This window comes from Podarcis raffonei, chromosome 11 (assembly GCF_027172205.1).
Source record: "Podarcis raffonei isolate rPodRaf1 chromosome 11, rPodRaf1.pri, whole genome shotgun sequence".
Classification (NCBI taxonomy): domain Eukaryota; kingdom Metazoa; phylum Chordata; class Lepidosauria; order Squamata; family Lacertidae; genus Podarcis; species Podarcis raffonei.
In genome coordinates this window covers 19,834,040-19,856,797 of record NC_070612.1, presented here as the reverse complement: position 1 = coordinate 19,856,797, position 22,758 = coordinate 19,834,040, and the positions used below count along the sequence as shown (strand labels likewise).

General features: G+C 43.4%; 1 protein-coding gene and 1 long non-coding RNA gene across 6 annotated transcripts; one reads left to right on the top strand and one right to left on the bottom strand.

The window, feature by feature from the left end:
- Positions 1 to 144: 144 nt before the first annotated feature.
- LOC128423127 (uncharacterized) lies at positions 145 to 5,884 on the bottom strand. Its single transcript, XR_008332683.1, has 2 exons — positions 5,779 to 5,884; positions 145 to 794 (listed from the first exon to the last, which is right to left on the bottom strand). It is a non-coding gene; the product is annotated as an uncharacterized LOC128423127 (long non-coding RNA).
- On the top strand, positions 3,410 to 22,458 carry C11H5orf34 (chromosome 11 C5orf34 homolog). Of its 5 annotated transcripts, none has more exons than XM_053407903.1 (14): positions 3,478 to 3,660; positions 7,004 to 7,154; positions 7,926 to 8,154; positions 8,707 to 8,796; positions 11,883 to 12,514; positions 13,771 to 13,872; positions 14,564 to 14,684; positions 15,204 to 15,295; positions 15,708 to 15,780; positions 16,719 to 16,889; positions 18,971 to 19,065; positions 20,987 to 21,079; positions 21,417 to 21,457; positions 22,183 to 22,458. In XM_053407903.1, exons 2-14 carry the CDS (start codon positions 7,126 to 7,128, stop codon positions 22,422 to 22,424), a joined length of 2,010 nt encoding a protein of 669 aa, XP_053263878.1. In that variant the 5' UTR covers positions 3,478 to 3,660; positions 7,004 to 7,125; the 3' UTR covers positions 22,425 to 22,458. The 5 variants fall into 5 exon arrangements, with proteins under 5 accessions (XP_053263877.1, XP_053263878.1, XP_053263881.1 ...); XM_053407904.1 differs by having other exon boundaries at positions 3,492 to 3,559; XM_053407905.1 differs by lacking the exon at positions 3,478 to 3,660 and adding an exon at positions 6,860 to 6,921.
- Positions 22,459 to 22,758: the final 300 nt, after the last annotated feature.

The window sequence follows — 22,758 nt, the reverse complement described above, 5'->3', positions numbered from 1 at the left end:
GCAATCCCACTTCACAATGACGGAGGGAAATGGAAGTCTCACACCATCTCATCATTTACTTTCGAGAGAGAGTGATGTCTCAATTGAGGAATTCTATTTGTTTCCCTCCCCGTTTTCTTCAAAAAAAATAAATTGACATGATTCCATGATTCTGTTTTTAGTTCAGTGTTGCACAATAATGCGTGTTGCTTTGAACTGTAATGCTCAGAAATTGGCATTTCTGTTACTTCTCAATTTGGTAATTTAGATACCATATACAATCACTTGTATAGAGCTAAACAGTTTTTATTACAGAAAATAAGCCCTAAATGTTTGCTGGTTATTGTCCCTTCCCTTTTTAAGCATCTATTTTTGTCTTTACGAAATGTTGCCCAGGAACATGTCTGGCTTTTTTTTTGGGTTCCTCGTTTTATATTGAATAGATTAAGTAGAGTCTATTTCCTAACACAAGATGTGTGTGTGAAATTTCCCAAGAAGTAGGTAAAATAACTTATGTAAAGACAACAGAGGTTGTAAATATGCATGTAAATAGTGCTGTTTAATATTGCACTGTTATAACTTGGTACAGTTTGTGTCTGTTAACAAAGTTAGCATCACCTACATCTTTTGGCTGTTAATTTGTTTAGTTTATGAACATCCCATTTTGGAAAATAAACTCCTTTGTTTTGTTGGGGTATGGTTTTGGTCTTCCTTTTATGTCCTTATTTTCATAGCATAAGATCTTACTCGATATTCCTTGCTTTTCGTCTGTAAAGCAGCATCTCTGGAGCTGCTGGCCATCATTTATCATTGTCCTTTAAGAAAGTATATTCCAGGTAATAATACTATTAATATGCAGCAACATCAGGCCCACTGGCTTGACCCCAGGACCATGGATACCCAAAGTGTGTGGGCGTCTGACATCAGATGCACACACTAGCGAGCATGCAGGCCTCCATGGTGCAAAAAAATGTGGATGCCCAGCCCCTTCATGGGGAATGTTGTGGGGGCTTGAGCCCCCAGCCCATCCCACCCGGCGCCTATGAGCAACATAGTTTCAGCTGTGATTACTGATACATAATGTCATGTTGCCAGCTTCTTTTGTGTGCTTCCAATTGAACCCGTGCCCAAAATACTTGAGTAATTAAATTTGTTAAGTACCACCTGCAAGATGAGACTAGCAAATACAGTGGATTGATTTTAAATTAAGGCAGTTTTAAAACCCACAAAAATTGGTGGTGATATCCAGCGTTAGTCATACTCAGGAGACCCACTGAAATAAACGGATTTAAGTAACAAGTATTTCAATGGGTCGATGAATATGGCTCATGTTATACCACCCTTTAAATCTGCTGATTTAAATAAAGAGTCACATCTTGAAATTCATATTTCTTAAAACGGGTATGAATGTTGTTAACTGGTTGTTACATAAAAACATACTGGTTTGCAACTCGGTACAGCAAATGAGCATGGTCCAAAAGCTTTGGTCATTTAGCTCAGATACCTTTTGCACTGTGGAATTATACCTGTTTATGACATGGCAGTGCATCTTCCCTTGCTAGGGCAAGAAGCAGTTTGCAGAAGGGGTAGACATAATTTAAAAATACACTAAAGGTCACCCACAAAGATCAGGCAATAAACAAGACTCCTTCCTCACCAGCACCAGGGTACAAACCAACTGCTATTACTTCTCTAGTACCAGATAGGTGACAATGTTGGCTTGGGGGATTTGCAGTGGACCTGGCTGGGTACTTTGGAAAAGTCCTGTTCTTGTTGCCACCTTCAAAATGTCTCTTAAAGGGTGGCAGAAGGGCCTCAATTTATGGTAAATGTTCCAATTTACTTTAAAAAAAATCTCTCTAAATTACTGGGTTTCTTAAAATAACAGCATATTATTTTAATGATTTCTTACCTTAAACCTTTAAAAAATCCTTTATCACATTTATCTCTCAAGGTAGTCTTATTACCTACCCTACCAATTCCGGCGGGGGGGGGGGGTAGTAAAACAAAACAATGAAAATTGTTATATGCTAGTAAAGTAACAAATAATGAAATATAATGCAATAAAGGTATGTACTCTCTTTTGAAAAATAGGTTTTGAATTCTGAAATTTGAGGGCTATAGTTATTCACAATTTGACATTTCCAGATAAAATTGTGAATGCCCTATGACTGGTAACACTAGTGTAATGTCAGCAGTGCTTTTTTTCTTAAAAAAAGTTTAGAGGTGCAGGTACTTTCATTTTGAAGCAAGAAAATAACCATTTTATAGTTCAAATCAGGAAAAATAAATACAGTAAATGGACAAAAGTACAAAGATTCACAAAATGTTTAGGGGTATGCATCCCCCCCAGAAAAAAGCACGGAATGTCACTACGCCAAATGTTAGGGGATTATATCCAATGTCAGTGCTACCCAGGGGCAGCTCTTAGATTCATCAGTTTCAGTAGGTAAACTTGTGAGTAGGACTAGCACTGGAGGCAGCCTTAGAAAGTCCCTTTCAGATGGAAGTAAAACAAATATGCATGCTTCACCTATGTGACACCCCGTTTAGATATTTGAAGGTGCCTATCACATAGCCTCCCTGTCTCTTGTCCAGGCTAAACATCCCCAACTCCTTCAACCGTTCCTCATAAGGATTGGTTTCCAGATCTTCTTGATCACTTCTCCTTGTGCACATTCCAGCTTGTCAATATCCTTCTAAACCTGTGATGTATCAAATACATATTATCTCTTTTTTGTGTTGAATACATGCTATATGGTAATTTATGGACCGAATAGGTATCTAAAGCCATTTGCGCATAACAAAATATGTATTTTATCAAAGTAATTGATACAGAAATGAGCAAACCAGTGACATTTTAGGGAGCAGGCTGGAAGGCGGAGCCCACTACTTAACATCATAGGAGCCTACACAACACAAAACACTGTTGCTGTATGTAGGTTTTACAGTGTACCTCTGGTTGCGAACGGGATCCGTTCCAGAGGTCCGTTCGCAACATGAAAACCCCGCAACATGAAGCGCCGTATCTGTACAGGTGCGCTGCACGATTTGGTGCTTGTGTGCATGCACGAGCGGCGAAACCCGGAAGTAACCCTTTCCGGTACTTCTGGGTCGCTGCAGGACGCAACCTGAAAAAACGTAACATGAAGCAAACGTAACATGAGGTGTGACTGTATTTTATTTGTTTTTTATCTTATATTTTGGAAATGTACATTCAGTTTTTTCCCCTTTAATTTTTTTGGGGGCCCCCAAGAGAGTGGAGCCCCTAAGCTGCAGCTTGTTTAGCTTATAAGTAAATCCGGCACTGTAAGAACTATGCAAACCCACAGCACACCCTTCCGAAGTGCGCTAAACCGCCAGCGCCGCGAGCCTTGCAAGCTCATATTCAACCGGGAAACCAGAGCTCCGCCTCCTCCCCGGCGCCGCTAGTCCGTATGATCCGCCCAATATTCCTCTCGAGCTCCTCCTGCTGCTGCGCTTCCTCCCGTCGCGCTTTCTGGTTGGTTTCCCCGCCTTTCGGCGCGCCGTCTGGAAAAGGAAAGGAGCCGAGTTGCAGCTGCTGCTGCTGCGCTTTCGGGTAGGCTGCGCCCTCTTCTGCAACTCTCTTGGTGCATCTTTGCCTCTTTCCGCGTCGTGGCCGTGCAGAAGTGGGAGGCTCTCTAAGCTCGGCCCTCTAAGGTAAGGGGGTGGCGAGGGGGCAGAAGGGGGGTGGTCACAGTGCTGGATTTACTACAGTATAAGCTAAACAAGGTACAGTTTAGGGCATGGGTAGGCAAACTAAGGCCCGGGGGCCGGATCTGGCCCTATCGCCTTCTAAATCCGGCCCGCGAATGGTCCGAGAATCAGGTGTTTTGACATGAGCAGAATGTGTCCTTTTATTTAAAATGCATCTCTGGGTTATTTGTGGGCCATAGGAATTCGTTCATCCCCCCCCCCAAAATATAGTCTGGCCCCCCACAAGGTCTGAGGGACAGTGGACTGGCCCCCTGCTGAAAAAGTTTGCTGACCCCTGGCTTAGCGCCCCACTCTCTTGGGGGTCCCACAAAAAATGTAAAGAAAAAAAACTTTATATACATTTCCAAAATATAAGATAAAAAACAAATAAAATAAAACCTACATACAGCAACAGTGTTTTGTAGGCTTGTATGGTGTAAGTAATGGGCCCCGCCTGCTAGCTTGCTCCCTAAAATATCACTGGTTTGCTCATTTCTATATATAGGGAGCCCACATTCTGCGTGGACTGGTTGCATGACTTAGATAAAATACATATTTTGCTGTGTGCAAATGGCTTTAGATACCTACTAGGTCCATAAACTACCAAATAGCATATATTCAACACAAAAAAACAGTGACAATTTGTTGAATTTGTTGTTGACAAAGGACAGCTGGACATAGAAAGGGCCCCATTACCTTCAGTAGCTTAGGGGCTCATCAAACCTAAATCTGGCCCTGGAAATGGTATGCATAAGTGAGACAAAATGTTATTCTTATATGCTCGCCTTTCTAGCAGGAGCACTTCTATTTGTGGTTCCTTCCAGACAAGCCATGCACTCTTCCTCAAGGAGCTTCAGCAGGACATTCCTCAGGGCTAGCCAATTTTTGGGGAGGGTGGTATCCAGAATATTAGGGTCATGCTTTCCCCAGGCCAAGCAAAGACGACACAACATGGTGTGCAAGTGTTTGGGCTTCAGAGGGAGAGGGAAGTTGGCTAGTGACCACGGTCACAGCAAGCGTGGCTCATCTCACTTTATCCTCACAAGAACCCTGCGAGGTGGACTACACTCGGGCAGTGGCTGGCCCCAGGCCAGTCAGGGATGTGAACACAGAATGAGAGAATTTTAGAGTTGGAAGGGGACACAAGGGTCATCTAGCACAACCCCCTGCAATGCAGGAAACTTCTTGCCCAATGTGGAGCTCGAACCCACAACCCTGCGATTAAGAATCTGATGCTCTAGCGACTGAGCAAAATCCAACATACGTACTCTTTGCCAGCTCACTATTCTATATGTGTCTTATGAGCTTAACAAATTGGGTTCTTATGTTAGATACTGTTGCTGTATGGGGTGTACGTATAGGGATCACCGCAGCTGCTTGCATTTTTGGACCCTCTTTGGGGTACCGGCTGTGGGGGCTGTCATGGTGAGCTACACGACTGCAAAATTTGCCTCTGCCTTGACGCTTCTTAAGGGACGCGGGTGGCGCTGTGGGTTAAACCACAGAGCCTAGGACTTGCCAATCAGAAGGTTGACGGTTTGAATCCCTGCGACGGGGTGAGCTCCCGTTGCTCGGTCCCTGGTCCTGCCAACCTAGCAGTTCGAAAGCGCATCAAAGTGCAAGTAGATAAATAGGTACCGCTCTGGCGGGAAGGTAAACGGCGTTTTCGTCCGCTGCTCTGGTTCGCTGGAAGCGGTTTAATCATGCTGGCCACATGACTCGGAGCTGTACGCTGGTTCCCTCGGCCAATAAAGCGAGATGAGCGCCGCAACCCCAGAGTCGGCCACGACTGGACCTAATGGTCAGGGGTCCCTTTACCTTTACCTTGACACTTCTTAGCCAGAGCAGGTTGCAGAGCTGCATGTGTGTAGACTTTAAAGTGGGGATTTCTGACAGAATCTTCCTACCCTGCGCAGATTCTTGGCCAGCGGTAGTCAACATAGCACCCTCCATGTGTTATTACTTTTATATCTCACTTCTCCTCCAATAAGCTCAAGGCAGTGTACAGGACTTCTGCTCCTCCCATGTTTTGGCCTCATAACAACCTTGAAAGGTAGGTTAAGCTCAGATATAGCAACTGACCCAAGCTCTTCCAGATCCTTGGAGAGAGAGGCTGCTTCTCTCCAGTGGGTACAGTGGCAGTTGAGGTAGTTTAGATTCACAGTCCAGACATTGGCCCTGTTGTCTACCTTGTGGCAATAAAGGGACAGAAAGAAAAGGTTAAAAAGAGCACATCCCTTGACACTCCATCTAAAACAGGCACAGACAAACTTGGCCCTCCAGATGTTTTGGGACTACAACTCCCATCATCCCTAGCTAACAACCAGTGGTCATGGATGATGGGAATTGTAGTCTCAAAACACCTGGAGGGCTGACTTTGCCTATGCCTGCTCTAAAACTTATGTGCCCTGCTTTGTTTTCAAGAGGGGAAACTAGCAAAATTAATGCTGTGGCCTACCTGTGTCCATTTTACTTAGTATAATGGTACCTTGGTTCTCAAACTTAATCTGTTCCGGAAGTCGGTTCCAAAACGAACACACACTTTCCCATAGAAAGTAATGCAAAACCGATTAATCCGTTCCAGACTTTTAAAAACAACCCCTAAAACAGCAATTTAACATGAATTTTACTATCTAACGAGACCACTGATCTATAAAATGAAAGCAATAATCAATGTTCTGTACTATAAAATAAATAAGACAGCATTGTAGATGATAAAAATTAAAATTATTATTTTTTTCTTACTTGCACTGATGATAGTCATTGTTTGGATGGGGGGCTTTTATCCATTTCCGCAGTCACACAATCAATCAATCAAATCATAAAATGAGAAACAAGCCACAGTTACAAAAGTGAAAAAGCCACACAAACAAAAACACAAAAAATAGCAAAAACAAAGGCACCAAATATCACCTCAGAACATTGCAATCAGAAACAGAAGGCTTTAATTACGATGGGGGGGACGACTCAAATGAGCGGCTCAAGGGCAAAAGCGGGAGGAAAAAAGGCTTAATTACGATGCGGGGGACTCAAACAGTGAAAACAGAAGCTCAGGAGCACATTCAGCTTCCGAGGCAAAGTTTGAAAACCGGAACACCTACTTCCGGGTTTGCAGCGTTCGAGTTTTGATTTGTTCAGGAACTAAGCTGTTTGAAAACTGAGTTACTACTGTACTGATTTCAAAAGCCAGTAACTGCCAACTGCCAGGTCACAGGGCCTGTGAATGTTGGTTTGTGAGCCTAAAACTGAATTGCATGTGGACCACTCTTAACTCTGGGGAACTAGACTAATATTCTTGTTTCCCCAGAAAGTATTTATTCCACCATTCTGCGGAGTGCTGTGCACTGCTCAGAGGTCTGAAAAGATGTGTATAATGCTCTGATTGGCTGCGTAGTTCTGAGGGAGCTTTCTCTCTGTATGTTTGGCTGAATGTATTCCTGCTCTGTAGAAGGCCTGAGGTGAGCGAGACAAAACCTTATTTCTCCTCAAACTATACACTGTTTTTGCTCTGTAAAGTGTTAATCAGAACTTTTTGCTCTGGATTTGGGGTGTGGTATTTACTGTATTTTTCACCCTATAGGGCGCACCGGCCCATAGGGCGCACCTAGTTTTTTGGGGGGGGAATAAAGGGGGGAATTTTTCCCCCCAGGCGCGGGGCTGGGGCGGGGGAAGCCCAAGCTTCCCCAGACCCCAGAACAGGCTGTTATCAGCTCCGCCTCCCGGCTGTCCCCCGAGCTTGTGGGGCTGGTGGTGGGGAGAAGCGCTGCTTTCCCCCACCGCCAGCCTCCAAACCAGGTCGGGGAACAGCGGGGAGGTGGCGCTCCACCTCCCCGCTGTCCCCCGAGCTTGTGGGGCTGCTTTCCCCCCGCCAGCCTCCAAACCAGGTCGGGTTTGGAGGCTGCTATCCGCAAGCCTGGGGAGCCCAGCAGGAATTCCCCCGGGCTCCCCAGGCTTGTGGATAGCTTCCTGAAGACCGGGGCGCACTGCTCAGTGCGCCCCAGGCTTCGGGATGCAGGCTGCTATCCGCAAGCCTAGGGAACCCGGCAGGAACTCCCCCCGGGCTCCCGAGGCTTGCGGATAGCTTCCTAAAGCCTGCATTCGCCCCATAGGACGCACACACATTTCCCCTTCATTTTAAGAGGGGGGAAAGTGCGTCCTATAGGGCGAAAAATACGGTAAATGACTTTGCCAACTGTCCACAGCCCCTTAAGTTGTGATCTTCTTTATAGATTGTCTTTGAATGAACATCTTTCATCTGCCGCCATGGAGTCAGAGAGCATCATGATCCTTTATGAGGACAATTCTCTAGAAGTGCACTATGTGGATGGATCCAGGTTGCTGCTTTCTCCCTGTGGGTCTGAGTTTTTATTTGAGAAAGCCATTCCTGCCTCTGCCCATCCCATACAGCCAGCAGAGCGAATTCGCCAAAGGACGCAATTCGCTATCAGCATCTACAGGGTAAACGAGAACATTTTTCTGTCTAAGCAGAGTTCCAGGAAAGAGAAGGGATTATTGTGGGATAATAAATATCCGACATCTTTCAGCCCATGCGTTAAGACACAGATGGGCAACCATTTTCAGCCTATAGGTTTCATTCTCTTCTGGGCAACTTTTTAGGGACTAACAAGTTTTTGAAAACAACAACAACTGTATTTTATGTTTGGTGTTAGTTTCCCTGAGCCCAGTCTTGGCCAGGTAGGGCAGGGTATAAATAAAATTATTATTATTATTATTATTATTATTATTATTATTATTATTATTATCATCATCATTATTATTATTATTATTAAATGCCCGTGCTGAGTGAGGCCAGACTGAAAAGTGGATTTCACTTTTGTACCGTAGCCCAGTTTCTAAATATATACAGACGATAAGGGTGTTGGAACTAAACATGGGTTCTTAATTGCCATTCCTCTCCTTTAAGAAAGGGGGAATTAAATTTATGCTATTGTTAATCTACAAATTCCGTGATATATATTGTTCTTTTTGTGTGTGTGTGTATGTTTTTAGGAGAAGCTTTTGCAGGCAATTGATTTCCGGAATCAATATTCTGATCGTCCCTATTTACCTTCAAGTATTATACCTCCTGAAAGGAAAAATGTAAGTGCTTTTCATAGGCTTATTATTCTTATTTATTAAACTTAGTAGTCGCCCACAGGTCTCCAAGCGACTTACTCGTAAAGGAAAATATACAATACATGATACCATAGGAGAAAGGGGAAGGCCATATAATACAGTGGTACCTCGCAAGACGAATGCCTCGCAAGACGGAAAACTCGCAAGAAGAAAGAGTTTTCCGTTTTTCGAGGTGCTTCGCCAGACGAATTTCCCTATGGGCTTGCTTCGCAAGAAGAAAGCCCATAGGGAAATCTCCAGGGACCTCTTTTAAAATGCTGGCGGTTGGGAGCAAAGACTTTCGCCCACCGCCGGCCTTCAGAAGAGGTCCTGGACCTCTTCTGAAGGCCGGCGGGGGGCAAAAGTCTTTGCTCCCCCCCGCCTGCCTTCCCGGGACAGTGGAGACTTCTCCGCTGTCCCGGGCGATCTTAAAATGCTGGCGGGCGGCAGCGAAGCCTTCGCTGCCGACCCCCAGCATTTTAAAAGCCCCCGGGACAGCGGAGACTTCGCTGCCGCCCGCCAGCATTTTAAAATCGCCCCGGGACAGCGGAGAAGTCTCTGCTGTCCCGGGGGCTTTTAAAATTCTGGCGGTCGGCAGCAAAGCCCTCCTGTCCCCGGAGCTTGCGGGGCGGGAGGTGGGGAGAAGGGCTTTTCTTCCCACCGCCAGCCTTCAGAACAGCCTTCTGAAGGCTGGTGGTGGGAAGAAAAGCCCTTGTCCCCCGCCCCCAGCCTTCAGAAGTGGTCGGGGGACAGACTGTCCCCGGACCTGGTCTGAAGGTGGTTTCCATAGGAACGCATTGATTGATTTTCAATGCATTCCTATGGGAAACCGTGCTTCGCAAGACAAAAAACTCGCAAGAAGAAAAAACTCGCGGAACGAATTAATTTCGTCTTGCGAGGTACCACTGTACATTAACATTTCCTATAACGTAACATTTATGGAAAAACAAAAAATAAACATATCAGCCATATAAATAACAGCAAACAATGTTAACAACACTCAGATAATAAATGAAGCAACACCCCCACTCACTAATTAGCAAATAAAGAAGACCTTAGCCCCCTTCCTAGTCCAAAAGCCATTCACATCGAACCAACCATTTCCCTGCTTTAACCACCCTGCCTCACCCAGAAGTCTGGTGTCAAAGCCAGCTGTTGCAAAAATCAGTGCTGGATGGGTCTCGTGTCTTCCAGGGATCGTCTGGTGTCTCTCTTCTCCCTTTTGGGAGGGAGCAGTAGCAGAGCAGGAAAATGGTAGTAAAAGTTTTACCTGCTAAGCAGTTGTCCTGGCTACTGCTCCTCTCTTGTTGCAGAGCAGAAACTTGCCTGCCTGCCTGGGGATTCAGCATCCTGTCTAGTGTCAAGGCCAGCTGTTGCAGATCTGTGGTGTTGTGGGGATTTGACAGATCAAAGTGGGCCCAAACTAAATTGCTGGGTGGTAGCTCATGGGAGTTGTAGTCCAAAACATCTGGAGAAGGACCAGGTTGGAGAAGACCAATTAATCACAGAATCATAAAATTGTAGAATTGGAAGGAACCCTGAAATTCATCTAGTCCTCAGGGACCATATAACACTGGCCCTGAAAGACCTACATTGACTCCCAGTACATTTCCAAGCACAATTCAAAGTGTTGGTGCTGCCCTTTAAATAATAATAGTAATAATAATTTATTATTTGTACCCCGCCCATCTGGCTGGGTTTCCCCAGCCACATTGGGCGGCTTCCAACAAAGATTAAAAATACATTAAAATGTAACACATTAAGAACTTCCCTAAACAAGGCTGCCTTCAGATGTCTTCTAAATAATAATAATTTATTATTTAAAGCCCTAAACGGCCTCAGGCCAGACTACCTGACGGAGCGTCTCCACCTCCATTCAGCCAGACACTGAGGTCCAGCTCTGAGGGCCTTCTGGCAGTTTCCTTTTTTTTTTTTTTTTTAAGAATATTTATTGAAAGTTTCCAATAATAATACAATAAAAATCAAAAAGAAAAAAAATAACAAAAATACAAAAATAAAAACAATTAAAAACACATAAAATTTCCATTACTTATTTTTCATTAACTTATTTCCCAGACCTCCTCATACCTCCCTTTTTTGTATTCCAATTCAAATTGTTAATTCAACAAATCCTTATCAATAAATTTTAGCCTATTTCTAATTTTATAATACTGTATCTTTACATTCTCTCTTTCATCAATTCATTTTTAATTAATCCTTTAATATCTTTTTACCAAAACCACATTAATTCCTTTTTCAAACATCTTATCAACAAAATCCTTAATTAAGACACTTCCCCGATCAGTGCCGAATTTATTAATATATTAAAAATCCAATTTCCGTACTACTCACGGGTTATTATTTCAAAGTCCAAATTCAAAGTCCAAGAAAAAGGCAGCGCTCTCTGGCAACGGCTGTGCGGCTTCGCTCCACGGAAGTAGCGGTTGACTCTCAGCACCGCGCCACTTCCCCCTCTTCACTTCGGAGCCCGTTTGTGGGTTCCTTAGCGAGTTGGGGGGGGCGCTAAAGGTGCCCGCCGAGTCCCATGGTCACAGGCTTCATCCGCCTGTGATTTTAAAGAGGGTCCCCGCTTCGCCATAGCGGAAAGGACCCGTTTCCCGCGGAGCTATTCCCTCCAGTTCAGAGGGAGTCCGCCATTGCCGGTGGCGCCACCCCAGAAGTCCCCCCTTCTGGCAGTTTCCCTCCCTGTGAGGTTACAGGGAACCAGGCAGAGAGCCTTCTTGGTAGTGGCGCCCACCCTGTGGAACATCCTCCCATCAGATGTCAAGGAAGTAAACAACTTTTAGAAGACATCTGAAGGCACCCTGTTCAGGGAGGTTTTTAATGTCTGATGTTTTAGCCAGATGGGCGGGGTATAAATAAAAATTTTTATTAGTATTATTTCAACCCCCTGCAATGCAGGAATATGCACCTGTCCCATACAGGGAATGAACCTGCAACCTTTGCTCTCACCAACAGAGCTATCCATCTAATACGTAGCAGTTAAATAATAAATAGCCTCGGTGGCATTGCGCTTGAGATTTGAGTAGTTTTCCTTCCCCTCTTAACAGATTCTTTTCGCAGATATCTCTAAAGCCCAATGGCCCACTTCTTGTGCCGAGAGTGGAGCAGCCCATTTTCACCATGGCGCCGTGACCATCTCTTCTCTGGATGGCCATGCTAGTCTGACCTTGCCTGTCCTTCAGCAAGAATTCACAGTGGAGTTTTTGTGCAAAGTCAGCCAGAAGGTATCGGCGCCACCATTAGATAAAAAGTCTGGCGAATCGATCCAGGATCGGTGTGGAAGATCTGGCCAGAATTCTGCTGGGAAGCCGTCTTCTCAGCAGCTGAGAGCAGAAGGAGGAGAGAGTGACTTTGGCAGGTCTGTGGCACAGAATACGCAGGACAGCAACTCAGGATCTGTGCAAAAATTAGAGGAGATCCCCTGGTCTTTCCAGAACTGCTCATCAGAATATTGTTGGGTTACTCAACGTCTGTCTGTGTCCTCCTGCTCCGAAGAATGGAGGTACCCTTTATCATTGGCACTTAGGTTTTATCAATTACACGCTGGCAAAGAAACTGAACTGGATGAAGGAAACACAGATGTTGGGATTGCAGAGCTTAATATATCACACTCTTCTAAGGCAGTCACTTGTTTGCCTTGGGCTTTACCACTCAGCTGTCATGCTCCTTATTTGCACAGGTGAATTGTTTTTGTTATTTATTTATTAAAGTATTTCTCTTTCTGTTTTCTTTAATTAAGTCCCTTCGCCTAACTAAGGTGGCTAAAAATCTGCTTAAAAACAGCAGTGAATTTTCCATTGTCGCTCTGTGAGGAGAATGGGGGCTTCAACATGCTTAACAAACTACAATCCAGACAGGGGGTTTTTTGGGGGGGAGGGCTGTTTAAAACGGTATGATACTGCTTCAAATGTGTAGTGCAGAGGGGACTTCCAACTGAACATAGTGGAATTTCATCTGGGGAAACATATAAGATCAGATTGCTTTTAGGCTTGAAAGCAGTATCTACAGAACGGGTGGTTTACTTCTAGCCCTACTGGGCTCCCAACTACTACGAGCCTCAGCCAGCGTGGTCAGTGGCTAGGATCGCCAGCATAGCTGTCAACTTTTCCCTTTTCTTGCGAGGAATCCTATTAGGAATAAGGGAATTTCCCTTAAAAAAGGGGAAACGTTGACAGCTATGATCCGCAGTCTTGCCCTACAGTACTTGTTCTGGATTGTTTCAGTTGTTATCAAGCAGGATGGATTTAAATCGCTATCAGTAAGACCTGATTTAAATCACTAGTCAGTGAGACTTGATTTAAATCACTACTCAGTAAGACTTGATTTAAATCATTTTTTTTACTGAAAGACTCATTCTTGCTGGTATAATCTTAATATTTACAACCAGATGACGGTTTCGTTTTTGGAATCATAGTTTTTACAGTTATATCAAAAATTACTGATTTGGTTATACTATTAGAAATACATAGACAGATAATTATGAAATTCTTGTGAGGTTTAATTAAGTTAACTGTTTATATTTGGACAACTTTTCTGCTGTACTTTATTGGAAGGAGAAAAATGATTGTTTCCTTAATAACAATTTAAACAATTTATTTAACTAAAGCAATAACATTATAGCATATGTATCCATGTTTGTTAACTGATGTGGTTAAACGGTTTGTTTGTTTCTTTTTAAAAAAGAAACTTAGACTGAATTTTAGCACACACTTAAAACAAATCCTTATTTCCTGATGAATAGCCATTGGGCTATAATGTAACTTAAATAGAAAACTATCTTTGGAAAGATTTTTCCTCCAAAAGCATTTTTATTTTAAAACTCCAATTTAAATTTTTTTTGTTTTGTTTTTAAAAATCATTGATTTTTATCCACCCTGTTAGCAAGGGTTCCAGCAGGATTTTGCTAAGTTCAGTGTCTGCTAATTTGTTTCACAGGTGGGATTTCTCTGATTTCTTGCAACTGAGGAAAGAGGACAGTGGTCAGTATTTGTACTCCCAGCCAGTCAAAATAGTATGGAATAAGGGCATCATTTACAGGTGTGTAAAACAAAACACAAAATTTAATGGATAACAAATTAATATTGCTTACCTAACATCAGGAAAGTTTGGGTTTTTAAAAATATACTAAGTTTTCAGAAGAAGTCTCCGCATGATTTAAGTGAAGAAGAGAAGCTTAAAAGCAGTGCCACAATATTGGACAGTCCTATGCACACTTACCTGGGAGTATGTGTCTGCCTCTGAGTACAGTATTGTACAGAGCTACTACTTCTACAGTTAATGCACTTAAGGCTTGTTGACCCCAATGGAGCTGAAGCATAGGTGATGATGATGATGATGGTGGTGATAATTTATTATTATACATCAGACATTAACAACTTCCCTAAACAGGGCTGCCTTCAGATGTCTTCTAAAAGTCAGTTGCTTATTTCCTTGACATCTGGTGGGAGGGTGTTCCACAGGACGGGAGCCACCACCGAGAAGGCCCTCCGCTTGGTTCCCTGTAACCTCACCTCTTGCAGTGAGGGAACCGCCAGGAGGCCCTCGGAGCTGGACCTCAGTGTCCAGGCTGAATGATGTGGACGGAGATGCTCCTTCAGGTATACTGGGCCGGCTACAGTCCTGTACATGATGTGACTTCAGCCAACACCACTATTTTATCTGTAATTAATCCACACAGTCTCATAAGGTAGTAAAATGCTCAGCAGGACTAATCAGTACTTTCTCTTAGGTTTCTTCTTGGAGCTAGACACATAGAAATCTACCCCGGTGATGGCTCAGTTTTCAAATCGGAAGGTTCCTTTTTGGGGAAATATTTCACTCGCTATTATATCCAGGAAGGAACGAGGAAGGTAAATGACGCCATTTTATCTTTCAGATCCATCCTAGAATATTTGAGGAATGTTGCTGTAGGTCTTCTATTATGCTATGTTTATAAATTACAGTTTCCATTATGTTTTCCTTGACACTTGAAAGATGAGAGGGAATACTCACGCATTTTTAGAGCTAACAGTGATATGTCCAACAAAAGGTAGAGATGTTTGAAATTGGCAGGCATGGCCTGGTTTTTCAGCTTGTGCTCCGTGTTTTTTATACTCTATTCCCCTCACAGAGCTACAGTTATCAGAGTGGCTTAACAATCAAATCCCTCTTCACAGGGAACTCTGAGAATTATAAATCTGTGAGGGGAATAGAGGCCTCCTGACAACTCTCGGTACCCTTAAGAAATGGCAGCTCCCAGAATTCTTTGGGGAAAGCCATGACTGTTTAAAGTACTATCATGGTGCTTTAAAATGTATGGTGTGAATGTGCCTGAGATTCTTGGTTTGCTTGTTAGAAAGCAATTTCCTTTTCCTTTTTGCATCTTTAAGAGAGAAGAAACAATGTATTCTGCAAGCAGTCTACCACCTGATGTACCTGGAAGTCTCTACTCTGTGTGGACCATTATCGCTCAAGCTGTAAGGTGAAATATTTTGGCTCTGCATTTTTGTTAGTCCACACACCAAGGGCATGTATAGCTGAGCTGAAGGAACATTTACTGCCTTTTCCTGTGTTTTATAAAGCACCTGTTGAGTAACCGACTCAATTTACATCGTGACATGAAACGGGTATTGAGTTTAGGAAATGCTGTTTTATTGGTAGGCTAAGGTGCTAACAATAAATATACAAGTAAATAATAATAATAATAACTTTTATTTATATCCCGCCCTCCCCAGCCGAAGCTGGGCTCAGGGCGGCTAACAACAATAAACAATACAAAAGTACAACACAAACAACACTCTAAAAACAAACAACACTCTAAAAAACTTATTTTTATAAAGCCAGTATGTCCTTATGAAACGTCTTTTATCTTTTTCTTTTTTTAAACTACCTAGAGTTCTTCAACATAATCTTGAGCGCATGCTTTCGTTAACCCATAATTACTCTGTCTGCTGCTGGAAGATGGTGGTAAGTAAGAATGAAGGTCTGGCAGTTGACATCTTGTAAAATATCATGCTGGTCTCTGTGCTCACAGCACTTCTCAATTTTCAGGGTGAAAAAAATCTAGGCACATGAAAATTTTAGATTTCCATTCCCAACCAGTTTGAATAGTTATGGGCAGGTAATTGTGTTTATAAAGATGTATATTTTTATGAGAGAAAATAAACCTCCTTGAGCTATTGAGCAAATGCTACAAATTATATATAGGCTCTTTAGGTCCTATTATCACCTAAAGTAGAGAGTATGAAAATAAATGAAACCAGAAAAGGATCGGAAACAGCAAGAGGGCTTTCAAGTAGATATTTTTGCCATTAAAATCCTACTCAATATTGATCCAGAGCAGATTCCAATGTATAGTTAGCAGAGTAACAAACTCGTTGCAGGATTCCCAAAAATAGACCAGAGGCAGTTGTGCTTTATCCAACAGAGCTTTACTGCTACTGAAGGCAAATGAGCATCATGGTCACAATTCCAATACATTCAGGATTGGCACTGTCCATAAGAAATCCAGCAGACTTACACTTGCAATAACTTATAATAAGTCTAAACCTTAACACTAAGCATACTATGTACAAAACACCATACCAGAAGGAAAATAGAGAGAGAGTGAAACCCAGGCTCCTTCTGGCCTTACTTTTATAATCAGCATGACCTTGACAGAAAGAGATAACAGGACCAGTTTAAGCCAGCTGTACTCTGCTTCTCTGAAGGTCTAACCAAAACATCGTGAACCTTCTTCTTGTTTCCTTTCACACAGAGAAGTTTCCAGAACCCTCTTGAATTAAGCAGAATAGGAAAGATCTCTACACAACAGTTCAATACTTTCTGCACTAAGAAACGCAAACGTGACAATTTTCCCCATGTACTTATCAGTACTTATTTTTGTCCCACATTGTTTCTTTCAGTGTTCTGAGAAGGGTAGAGGACAAATGCTGCCAGTCCCCCTGGCTGAAACAATTGTTCCCAATGTAGGAAGGCTCTTTGCATATTCAGATAATAAAGTGCATGCCGTTTTTTATGATGGAATGATCCTGAACATGGTGTGGGATTTCACTTCTCAAGATGGAAAATCACAGGTGAGCCTTACAGGGTGTTGGTTTAATTTGTCCCGTGCTTGGGAGCATTTACCTCCTGGTAAAAGGTAAAGGACCCCTGGACAGTTAAGTCCAGTCAAAGGTGGCTATGGGGTTGCAGCACTCACCTCGCGTTCAGGCTGAGGAAGCCGGCGTTTGTCCACAGACAGCTTTCCGAGTCATGTGGCCAGCATGACTAAACCACTTCTGGTGCATGGAGGACCGTGACAAGTGTGAGAGCGCACAGACATGCTGTTTACCTTCCCGCTGCAGCGGTGCCTATTTATCTACTTGCACTGGCATGCTTTTGAACTGCTAGGTTGGCAGGAGCTGAGACAGAGCAACGGGAGCTCACCCCGTTGTGGGGATTCGAACCGCCAACCAAGAGGCTCAGTGGTTTAGACCACAGTGCCACCCATGTCCCTTTACCTCCTGCTACTTGTGCAAGAGAAGACATCATGACTATTTCCCGTTTCAGCCTTTCCAGTTTCATCATGGCCTTTTACAAAATAACTCCACAAACATTTAAATAGAGACATTACTTTGTGGCAACTCTTTCCCTTAAAAAATGGCTACCACTTGCTAATTGTTAGTCACATCCCTGAGAAACTCTGGAGAATTTGTCTGCTCCCCAACCCCGTCCCTGCTGCAGTTGAAATTTGGTGAAGTGTGCCTCTTAAAATTTCTTTGCCCCAAACAGGGCGCAGTTGAGAAGCCATTTGCACACAGCTCTGGTTGTTGATTGTATGGTTGTCCAGCAGGCAGCAGTCAAAAACCTATTTAGAGTGGCTCTGCTATAAACAACAGTAAAAGTGAATGAAATTTATTATGAGAGTACGGGGTTCGGGGGTTCGGCTGGGTTTGCTTCTGGGCTTGAAGAGCTAGGGATATATTAGTATCCAGAATTATACTGACCCACTTGGCTACAAGGAGCGCTGAGAAATGGAAGCGTGCAGGGAACCAACCTGGAGGGGGAACTAGAAAACTAAGCCCCTACCTGAAAAAAATGACAGCAGACAGACAGAAGTTACCGTATTTTTCGCTCGATAACACGCACCTGACCATAACACGCACATAGTTTTTAGAGGAGGAAAACAAGAAAAAAAAATTCTGAATGAAACAGTGGATGTATCATTTTTGTGCTTCATGCTGCGGCCACAGACATGTGATTTGACGGTGAGTTTGGGGTAGCCCAATGCAAAGATCCTGAGGATCCATGTGGATCCATGCTTTGTAACCACGTTTTTGCACCATTGCAGCCCCAGGCAACAGTGGGTGCGTGATTTTTTTGGTGCAGGCTGTAGCCATGGACATGCTATGTGATCTGATGGTGAATTTGGGGTGACCCAATGCAAAGATCCTGAGGATCCATGTGGATCCGTGCTTTGTAACCACGTTTTTGCACCATTGCAGCCCTGTTTTTGCATCAGATCATTGCTATGTGATCTGATGGTGAATTTGGGGTGACTCAATGCAAAGATCCTGAGGATCCATGTGGATCCGTGATTGGAACCACGTTTTAAGTAGGGAGGGAAGGAAAAACATAGAAGCGACAAGGAGAGGGGTGTGCAGAGAAGCAGCTGGCTAAGAATGCAGGAGAGGGGTTTTACCGGAGGGAGGAAAGAAAGGCAAAAGTCCCCCCCCCCACAAGCCAACCAGCTCTCTCTCTCTCTCCCCCCCCCCCAACCTGCATGTTGCCTTCGAGTCCCAGACGCACGGAGAGGAATTAGAAGGAAGGACGCTCTGCTTGCCTGGAGGGGAGGGGTTTTCTCTGCTCTTTGTTCCGTTTGAGCAAACACAGTAAGGAAACAGAAGCGGGTGGGCAGTAAGACCCTGAGGCAGAATGCAGGAAAGCAGCAGCTTCCTCCTTTCCTCCCTTCTCCGGACGATTTGATATTTGCCTGATTTTTGCCTTCACTCGCGCTTGTCAGCTCCAGGGACCACACATTCGCTCAATAACACGCACAGACATTTCCCCTTACTTTTTAGGAGAAAAAATCTGCGTGTAATAGAGGGAAAAATACGGTACTTGGAAGGAGGGATGAAGTAGGGTACTTCTACTGATTATCTAATTTTCTTCTAAGAGACCTCAAGATGCTAACACGGGTTGGTGCAAACTCACTTCGCCTGCAGGAGCACAGCAGCTTATCCACGTAGATCATCCTGGGCTCTATGAAAGGTATTTGTAGGTTTTTTGGATAAATTTAGGAATTTCAGTATGATTTAATTTGCTCAAAAGAGAAAAATGCAGGTGAAATATTTTTCCTTCTTCCTCTTGCTTTGACTTCAATCCTTTGACTTCAGCAGCATACATTTTAACAAACATTTGGGGAGATAGTATTAGGCACTATGTTCGAAACTCCCATTGTTCTAGGCACGTTTTATGACAGGGAATGTCATTCATGCAAGCAGCTTCTGAGCTCCAGGTGCAGTATTGCGCTTAAGATTAAAAGTGCAGAATGGAAGAAAAGGAGGACATTTTCTTCCTCCCCGCTTCCAGCTACTCTCTGAAAACTGGAGAAGAGACCCTCTTAAGAATATTACGAGGTGGGCAGGTGAAGGAATAGACCATGGGTAGGCAAACTAAGGCCCGGGGGCCAGATCCAGCCCAATCGCCTTCTAAATCCGGCCTGTGGACAGTACGGGAATCAGCGTATTTTACATGAGTAGAATGTGTCCTTTTATTTAAAATGCATCTCTGGGTTATTTGTGTGGCCTAGGAATTTGTTCTCCCCCCCCCAAAAAAAATAATATAGTCTGGCCCCCCACAAAATCTGAGGGACAGTGGACCAGCCCCCTGCTGAAAAGGTTTGCTGACCCCTGGACTAGACCATGTGAAAAACGAACATAATATTTTAGCTGCAGTTCATTCATTTTCAGCTTTGTATTCTTGTTATTAAAAAAAAGCACGCCTAGACACTCAGTTGTTACGCCCATAACCTAGCTTTAAGGTGCCATTTGGCTCCTAGCTTTCATATCTCAGTTTCTGATTAGGCAGCTGTTTTCCTAGAGCTATTTTCCTGCACTACTTCTGTGTGCTGTTGGCAGAACATCATGTAGGATCAGATGCTAAAGTTTTGTCCCCCAACTCCCTCGCACTCATTTTTTGCAATCCAATCCAACAGGAACATAGGAAGGTGCCTTACACTGAAGTCAGACCATTGGTCCAGCTAGTTCAGTCTGCACTGACTGGCAGCAGTTCTCTTCAACAGGGAGCATTCCCAGGCCTACCTGGAGATGCCAGCGATTGCAACTTGACAGATGCTCTCCTACTGAACTGCAACCCTTCAGTAGGTAGTGGCATTTCAACAGCTGGATCCAACCTCTGCTGTAGCAGCAGCCCTCATAACTCCTACACTGCCTTGGAATCTTTGGATAAAGGGGGAGGGTATATAAATCAGTTATTAGTATTTATATAAACTATACACTGTGGGAGGCAGTTGAAGACAGGAGTGCCTGGCGTGCTCTGGTCCATGGGGTCACCGAAGAGTCGGACACAACTAAACAACAACAAAAGTATACCTGCAGAGATACCCCTTCACTAGCACAGGAGTTAGCAAGATAGCTTTTTGTGCGACTTTGCAGCTCTTATCTGCAGCAGCATTTGAATTTCTCCAGGTACATTTTGCACCTGGCTATCGGCCACTTGTGACCAAGTGCAGATGCCCAGGCTCTAGGATGGTGCCTGACATTGCCACCAGATGAAGGTGCATACCTGGGGATCCTTTGATCTCGACTGTTTTCACACACCAATACAACATCCTGCAGTATTCTATCAGTTATATTTTATCTGCACAATCAGAATGAATTTCAGGAAGTTGCATGCTTTTTTCTGCGCAGCCTGAGTTGGAGCAGTGAACAACATTATAGTTAATGGTTGTAGCTTGTCTTCACTTACCCCACCCCAAACTGCCCTGCTCACAGTTGTGAAGAAAGCTATTGTACGGATGCATCCTAAGAGTAAGGAATTTGCCTTCCTATCAGAGACAGGCGGGTCTGTTTTCCTTATTAGGGACAGGATGCCCCAGCTGCCATTGGTTCTTTAGTTGGTGCTGCCCATTCATGGTGGATGTAACACAACTTATTTTTCTCCGATGCAGATACGTAACAACCGTGGTCAAATGGTGCAGAAGCTTAAACAAGGATGGAGAGATGTGTGCAGTCACGCCACAGTCTATGCCTGAAGAGACCTGGTATGCATCTTAAATGGCTCTCAGGGGCCATCTGTATTTATTTTTAAACACCAGTTTATTCAGTTTTATTTATTACCTCTCTTTGGGAACCATTTGGATCCATTAAGAGGCACGGGGCGGACCACTGAAATTGGTCTCTGCTCCCTGCGGAGGGGAAGGGTCGCAGAGAAGTCTAGTTGCACCAGGAAGTGATCTGACCATGACACTGCTTTTGTTCCACTGGAACTTAGCGTCAGATCACCCCTGGTAAACACCAGATCTAAGGCATGTCATTGTGGTAACAAGCAAAACGGTATCTTGAGAAATGTGTTCTCAGTTTTGTCTTGGTATTTTATAGGTCAGTCGCTGCTGAACTTGAAAAAATAAGAAGATTCAACTGTATCCTTTTCGAGCACATTTTGAATCCACAGAGAAGTTCTTAGCAGGATTGGATCATTCTTTTCTTGAGGCAACCAATAATAAGCCTTTTCTATACTTTGGTTCAGTTTGTTAGCCAAAGTACTAGTAAGGTGTCTGCAAAAAGTATTAAAATGTTAAAGCTCCTTCACATTGCTTTGTCATGTGGCAGTTTAGTTTTATTTAAGAGAAAGGTTTTTTTATTACTTGGGGTGGGGGTGGGATATGCATTATGTACATATTTAATGACATATTGAAATAGCATCTGGAAATTCTTTTAAATATTGCAGTGCAATCTTAGACATGTTCAGTGGGACTTACTCCCAGCTAAGTGTTATAAGTTTGTGGACTTACACTGCAATTGAAACCCCAGCCGGGAAGGAATGGGGCCACTGTTACATCCACAGTCTTGCCACTCATAATGGCAGAGGTGACTAATAACCATTTGTCTGTTTTGAGGCTTTCTGTGGGCTGTTCTGCAGATTCGGCAGGCAGAGTTTCACACCAGCAGAGTGACACTAGCAGGACTCTGCCCAAACTACCCCCACCCCTTTCAAACCCAAAACAAAGCAGGTTTGCATTGCAGCATGTATTGAACTCCGTGATGCCATCACAAATATAGCACAAGACAGCTTATGAATTTCCCCTGAGAGAAGAGATTTGGTTTTTTGTCTCGCTGTTTTCCCTCCTTAACTATACAACTACAGTTTTAGTGGAGAACAGCAATATTCCAAGTACGGTTTCAGCTGCAAAAAGAAATCCATCCTCCAGCACCGACCGGCAGAACAGACCAGAGGAAATCTTTTTAGTTGAGAATGTTAGTGAAAAGAACATAGCTGAGACTCTGGAAAAAACTTCAAAGGTTATCAGTGATATTGACTCTCTTTTAGCTTCCTCTGTAAAGAGAAACGAGGTCAAAAGTAATTCCGGTAATTCTGCCCCTCATTAATCTGATTGAATTAGAAAATGAAATTCAACCGTCCAGAGTTGTTCTGAGTCACTGACTTTATAGATAATCAAAGGCAGGATTATAAATTAAGGATATTGTTAATTTATTAATTTGAGTGTATGTTGTGGGGTTGTTTATATTTTATGGCTTCCTTGTTTCTCTTTGGAGATACGTAGGATAGAAAATTTTAATATAAATGTTTGTGTATATATAATATATGTGTGTGTGTACACAAACTATGGTTTGTTATAAAAGGCCAGAGATGAGAGGATTTTGTTATAATGCCAAATGTAATTGCACTGTATAATCCTGTACTGAATTAACAGTTAAGAAT

Coding starts and splice junctions, on each gene's coding strand:
- C11H5orf34 (XM_053407902.1), top strand. CDS start 3,417: ATGATCCGCCCAATATTCCTCTCGAGCTCCTCCTGCTGCTGCGCTTCC. Junction 8,797..11,882: donor TACCTCCTGAAAGGAAAAAT/GTAAGTGCTTTT, acceptor CCCTCTTAACAG/ATTCTTTTCGCAGATATCTC. Junction 13,873..14,563: donor AATAAGGGCATCATTTACAG/GTGTGTAAAACA, acceptor ACTTTCTCTTAG/GTTTCTTCTTGGAGCTAGAC.